The following is a 6,944-nucleotide window of genomic DNA, read 5'->3' on the forward strand; positions in this document are numbered from 1 at the left end:
TATGAAAAATAGGTAAAGAATACTGAGATGAAAGTTTAATCTATGACGTTGTATGTATCACTTTCTCTCTCTCTCCCTCTCCCTCTTTTACTCTTACTCTCTATATTTTTATGTTGAGCGCGTGTGTAAGAATGGCGTTCCAGGTAGCAGGGATGAAATATAAAAGTTGCTAGAAACAACAGCCAAATCTCCCTTAAATCACACAAAGTAAACGGAATTTAAAAAATCTAATTACTGCACTGGAAAGTTCAGATCGAGAAAATTCCATTGATGTAAACATTTTTACGAAAAAGTCGAAAATGTGGATTTCTATAAACATTCAAAAAGGCTTCACACAAACACACAATTTCAGATTTATATATTAAGATTTATTTATCTATTTTTAAAATCGTAAACTTTATGGTTCAAAACATTGAGAACATTTGAAGAAAAAGAAAAACAAAAGCAAACACAAAAATTGTGGTATGTGTCTATATTGTCGAATAGTGTTAATATATCTAATTATTTTCTGTGACTAAAGACCAAATGAATAGCACATTTCTATACATACGGACGTATATGCGTATGACGAGAGCTTTATGGTGCTGCTGACAGCGATCTTATTTATTACAGATTACATGACAAAACCACCCACCCATCAAAATATAATTTAAAGCTCAACTGAATAGCTAAGTCTAAACAATTATCAAATACGGTAAATATTTAAATGTCGAGATGAAACCAAAAAGTATATTCCGGCCAAACCTTTTCCAAAATAAAGTAGCAATTGTTACCGGTGGTGCTACTGGAATAGGTTTAGCAATTACAACAGATCTATTGCATTTAGGTATGAATTTTGAGAGAAATTTTCACATTGTCTTTCTTCTTCTTCTTCTTCTTCTTCTTCTTCTTCTTCTTCTTCTTCTTCTTCTTCTTCTTCTTATTATTATTATTATTATTATTATTATTATTATTATTATTATTATTATTATTATTATTATTATTATTATTACTGTATTTCACCCTTTGCTACGCTCTAAGTTAAAATTACATTGAGGTCGACATTGCCTTTCATCCTTACGGGGTCGATAAATTAAGTACCAGTTGTGCATTGGAGTCTATGTAATGGACTTACTCCCTCCCACGAAACTACAGGCCTGGTGCCAAAATTTGAAATCATCATTATTTGTTATTACGGTACATAGGTCGGCATACTTACAGAAGTGTGCCCAACCACCTCAACTTTCTTTCCTCATAACTTTTAAGGAAAATGGATATTCTTTAATGAAATTTTCTTCAGATGGTGTACATTCCAATTATATCGAATTTGTCGTGAAAACAAATTTCCGTAGTGTGGGGAAGAGGAGTTTCGGAAAATCACACGAGTCGGCTCTATTTACTCATAATTCGCAGAAACTTCAGTACTTTCCATGAAATTTACTACAAATACCTTTCAGATGATGTAAATTATAATTTTATCTGAATGTAATTAAAAAAAAAAAATAGTGAGTGAGCACACGTAAACTTTCAAGTGTTGTTTTGTAGATTTATATGCAGGAGCGGACCGAGCCGTCGGTCAGCCGGGCATTGCCTGAGGACTCAGAGCTCTGAGGGCCACTCTACATGTTAACTCTCTTTGATATTAATACTAAGGGGCCCGATGAACAGTTATGTCCGAGAGCCCTTAATACTCTCAGTCCATCCCTGTTTATATGTGATGCATTTCAGTATGTATATGTGTGTGTGTGAGACCACCACTTGTTTTCCTCACATTAAATTCCTATATTATTGTAATCTTCCCCATTTATTACGTATAGACACAACGTTTTAGGAGGAAATTTTAAATCTTCTTTCTCACATTTTTTAATTTTGCCGTTCTATATAAATACTAGTATACCCATGTCGTCAAAATGCCGATAGTTTTATTAATCATAGAATATGATGCATCTACACAATGAGAAAAACCAGTGAATATATGTACATACACACAATTGAAACGACAACAGCATGGACTTTGTCTGTCTTCTTACCCTATTAGAGGGTTTAAGTAAAATTATACAAATGTGTCCGACTGATTAAAAAAAAAATTCTATTTATTTATGCAGCTGAGGATAGTCCTGCATTTAAATTGATGTAGTGATTGCATTGTTCAATTAAAGAGAGCATCACCTCTGGATATCCTGTTGCTTATTTTGATTTTATTCACCTTATTTTGAAGTTGTACGGATAATACTGCACTAATTTGTGGTGCTTTAACTTGGGTACTTAATTCAGCAGAATATCTCTCTCTCTCTCTCTCTTTATATATATATATATGTGTGTGTGTGTGTGTGTGTGTGTGTGTAGAAAAGAATAATAGGGAAGATCATCATCATTTTTATTTAACATCTACCAGACTGAAACCTGGTACTGCTCTCTGGTTTACAAGTTCCAGTCAGATCATCTAACCCATGCCAGTATGGAAAGCAGGCATTAAATGATTATTATGATGATTATTATTTCCATGCTTGCATGCTTCAGATGGAATTTGGTAAGGCAAATTTTCTACAATCGGATGCTCTTCCTGTCTTTAATCCTCACCAGTTTCCAAGCAAGGAATTATTTCCTTGTGACCAAACATGTTTTTTCATGGAGGACTGATAATGAACAGCATCACTTGTATGAAGGTGATGCTCATGGTGCTCGTATGCCTCCTTGTCTTGAAATCATACGGACACACACACAGAGCTTCTTTCAGATTCTGTCTACCAGATCCACTAACAAGTCTTTGATCAACTTGTGGATATAGTAGAAGACATTTGCCCAAATTGTCATATAGTAGGACTAAACCCCAAACCATGTGTTTGGGCAACAAGCTTCCTATTCACACAACCATACCTGCAGTAAAGTTAAAGTTTGAAAATATAAATAACTATGTGTTGTTCAGTGTTTGAATCTATCATTTCTGTATTTCAGTTTATTATTATTCTAATGTCTGACTTCTGTTTATATTTACAGGCTGCAAAGTAATAATAGCTTCACGGAAAAGAGATCGCCTTGAAGCGCAAGTTCAGAGGCTCCAGGAAAATATTCCACCAGCAAATTCTGATCATATCAGTTCAATTGTGTGTAACATACGGAAAGAAGAAGAGGTGGGAAATCGCTGACTTATCTTTATTACTTTTTTAAGTTCTAATTCTCGTCTGTTTTTTTTTTTTTTGAGTTCCAGTCCTTAACATCTTGTTCTTAACCCTTTAAGATTTAAACCAACCATATCAAGCCCAGATATTTCACCTGTTTTATATTCAAAATGGCAAGATTCAGCCTCTCACACCTACCCTACAATGTCATTATAAACATAAACAGTCATTCCATCAAAATCTCAAAACTACAAAATAATGTATAGTTAATTCAAAATAATGTGAATAAATGAATGTTATATTTGACAGAGTAATCTGTCAAATATAACAGAGAATGTTATATTTGACAGAGAATGTTATATTTGACAGAATGTTATATTTGACAGAGAATATTAAAGGGTTGAGTATTTTCTATGATAATTTACAGGTACAAAACTTAATCTCTTCCACACTATCCAAGTATGGTCAGCTCGATTTTCTTGTTAATAATGGTGGAGGACAGTTCATAAGTCGATTTGAGAATATTAATCTAAAAGGATGGAATGCTGTATTGGATACCAATCTAACAGGAACTTACTTGTGCTGTAGAGAAGGTCAGTGTAATTTCTTTTGAAGTTTCAGCAGTTAATAATTGATAAAGTTATTCGGTTATTATTGTTGTTTGTTAGTTCCAAATCAACTCTGATTGAGTAAATCTGATCAAAGGTGTTAAATCCATGGCAATCTTGTCTTTTTATGAAGCAGTGTACATCAAGAATCACATTATCCAATATGTTGTTGTTCTTTTTAAAACAACTGGATAGGCATAGGCATGGCTGTGTAGCTTTCAAACTGCATGATTTGGGGTTCAATCCTTAGTAGAAGACGTTTTGAGCAAATATCTTCTACTAGGCTGACCAGTGCCCTTTGAATAAATTTGGTAGACAGAAACTGTGTGAAACTTCTTGTGTGTGTGTGTGTGTGTGTATATTTTTCCTGTGACAGCTAGTGTTTGTTTATGTCCCTGTAACTTAATGATCCAGCATAAAAGACTGATAGAATATGTACCAGACTTTAAAAAAAAAACAGTTCTATTGTTGGTCTATGTCAGTCCAGTTTTAGCTGACCTACGATCAAAACATTCTAACCATGATCATCCCATGTTTTTTTTCAGTCATCAAGTATCCTGGACTCTATTGTCCAAGGTTTCCTTTTCCAAGATGGCACAGTTTGATTTCTGAGGGACTTAGCTGCTGTTTCTAGCAATTTGAGTGGTCCTGTAGATCACTGAGTGATCTACAGCAAGTTGAGTGGTCCTGAGTGTTTCTCAATCTTTTTACCCTTATGCAGCCCTTAAAATAAATTACATGTCTGAAGGAATGCCTGCACGAACAAAATTATATACCATATCTATCTTGTGTTTTTTCATCATAGTTCACATGGTAAATATTACATATATATATATCATCATCATCATCATTGTCGTTTAACGTCCGCTTTCCATGCTAGCATGGGTTGGTTGTTATATTATTTTGATAACATAAAGGTTAGATAGGATGATGTCGATATTACAATATTACAATAGCCAATATGTTATGCAGGTATAGTATTACAATCATGAAATTACCATTATCTTATCTCACTCTTTCTCACGAAACCCCAAGGAACCTTTTGTGGAACCCTAGGATTCCAGGGAATCCCAGTTGAGAAACACTGCTGTAGATGCTCCTTCACAGGATCATTTGATTGTGTCTTTTTAAGGATTTCATCATCATCATTGATGTCATTGTTTTAACATTCACTTTTCTAAACTTGCATGGGTCGGACAGAATTTAGTGAGGTAGATTTTCTATGTCCAGATGCCCTTCCTATCACCTACCCTCACCTGTTTCAAAGTAAGGTAATGTTTCCCATAACCAGACATATTTCTGCAAGATATTGGAAAGGAATAACATTTCTTAGATGACAATGGTACTCATTTATAACTATCGTGCATTGTCAAGGCAAGGACGGACACACACACACACATTTGCACACACACACATACATTTGCACATGCACACACACACGTTTGCACACGCGCGCACACACACACACACACACACACACACACACACAACAACAAGAAGCTTCTTTCAGATTTCTTCTACTAAATCCACTCCGAAAGCTTTAATAAGACCAATGCTATTGTGTGGAGGCATATGGCTTAGTGGTTAGGGAGTTATACTCATGATCGTAAGATTGTGGTTTCAATTCTTGGACTGGACACTTGGCCAAAACACTTCATTTCACATTGCTCCAGTCCACTCAGCTGGCAAAAATGAGTAGTCTTGGGATGGACCGGTGCCTTGTCCAAGTAGGGAATTTGTACACCATGAAACTAGGAAACTGGCCCTTATAAGTTGGCATAACTCAAGAAGATAACCTTTACCTTTACTTTCTTTAGTGCTATAGTTGAAGACACACTTGCCTAAAGTGCCATGGGTTATAGGAAATTTCACCATAAATATTTTATTATTTGCCTTAAGAAAATTCACTGCAAGAAATTTAATTTTAAATGATCTCATCACTTATTTTTAATGTTTGATGTCGAATAAAAATTTTCCTATTTAATGCTCTTATAAGAGGGTGGGGCATTGCCAGTTGAAGATGTGAGGTAAAGTAACTTCTACTTCCTATCTTACATGCAACCACTTGGTTATGTTACAAAATAAAAAAGATTGTCATTTATTAATTTGATATTTCACATGAGGCACCAGTGTAGGAGTGTGGTTAAGCGGTTTGCTTCCCAACCACATGGTTTTTGGTACAGCCTCATTGTATGACAACTTGGGCAAGTGTTTTCTACTATAGTCCTGGGCCACCTAAAAGCTTGTAAGTGGATTTGACAGTTGGAAGCTGAAAGAAGCCCATTGTATATATGAGAGCACTTATGTATATATATGTGTGTGTGTGTGTGTGTTCTCTCCCCCCCCCCTCCCAACATCACTTGACAACAATGCTGGTGTGGTTACGTCTCCATAACTTAGCAGTTCAGCAAAAGAAACTGATAGAATAAGTACTAGGTTTACAAAGAATAAGTCCTGGGTTCGATTTTCTTGACTAAAAGCAGTGCTCCAGCATGGCCACAGTCAAATGACTGAAACAGGTAAAAGAATATATATATATGCATACATATATGGGTATGTTGGTGCAAATAGCAAAAATAGAACTCAAAATATGAGTATATGTATATTTTTATCAATATTTAGCAGAAGCAACAGAGTGAATCAAGGTCTGAGAGTTTCATGCATTGGCACTTATCAAACTAGTTACAGTTGAAGGTCTGCATGTTTATATAGCTGTTGATAAATAAATAAATATATTCCCTTATGGAATGTTCTAGAATGAATTATGATAATGTCACATGGATAATTAAAAAAATTTTAAAATTTGCCCATTATGTCGTTCAATAAGTAAATACAGAAATACATAAGAAAGAAACAAAGAGAAAAAGAAAAACAAAAACAAAAAAAGAATATTGTGTATGAAATCACATACGCATACACATATTCACATCTACACACACACATGCACAGATACACCTGTTTTTTTTCTTTCTAATTTGTCTATGTATTTGCTTATTGAATGAGAATTGGCAAAATTTTGAATTTTTTGAATTATCTGCATGACATTATTATAATTCATTCTAGAACATTCAATAGGTAAATTATATTTATTTATTTATCAACAGCTATATAAACATGCAGATCTTCAACTGTAACTAATTTGGTAAGTGCCAACATATGAAACTCTCAGACCTTGAGTCACTCTGATGCTTCTGCTAAATATCATTTTCTACTCTAGGTACAAGGTCCAACATTTTTG

At 34.4% G+C, this 6,944-nt stretch overlaps 1 protein-coding gene across 3 annotated transcripts in view; it reads left to right on the forward strand.

The window, feature by feature from the left end:
• LOC106868726 (peroxisomal trans-2-enoyl-CoA reductase) overlaps nt 1-6,944 on the forward strand; it is a 61,200-nt gene that overhangs the window by 12,697 nt on the left and 41,559 nt on the right. For 2 of the 3 annotated variants that reach the window (XM_052971348.1, XM_014914122.2), the window contains exons 2-3: nt 2,977-3,110; nt 3,526-3,691. In XM_052971348.1, the coding sequence (XP_052827308.1) occupies nt 2,977-3,110; nt 3,526-3,691 (300 nt within the window). Of the gene's footprint in view, nt 1-482; nt 827-2,976; nt 3,111-3,525; nt 3,692-6,944 lie in introns of those variants that run through there. The other variant, XM_014914123.2, reaches the window with a different exon arrangement.

Source organism: Octopus bimaculoides, chromosome 1 (genome assembly GCF_001194135.2).
Source record: "Octopus bimaculoides isolate UCB-OBI-ISO-001 chromosome 1, ASM119413v2, whole genome shotgun sequence".
NCBI lineage: Eukaryota > Metazoa > Mollusca > Cephalopoda > Octopoda > Octopodidae > Octopus > Octopus bimaculoides.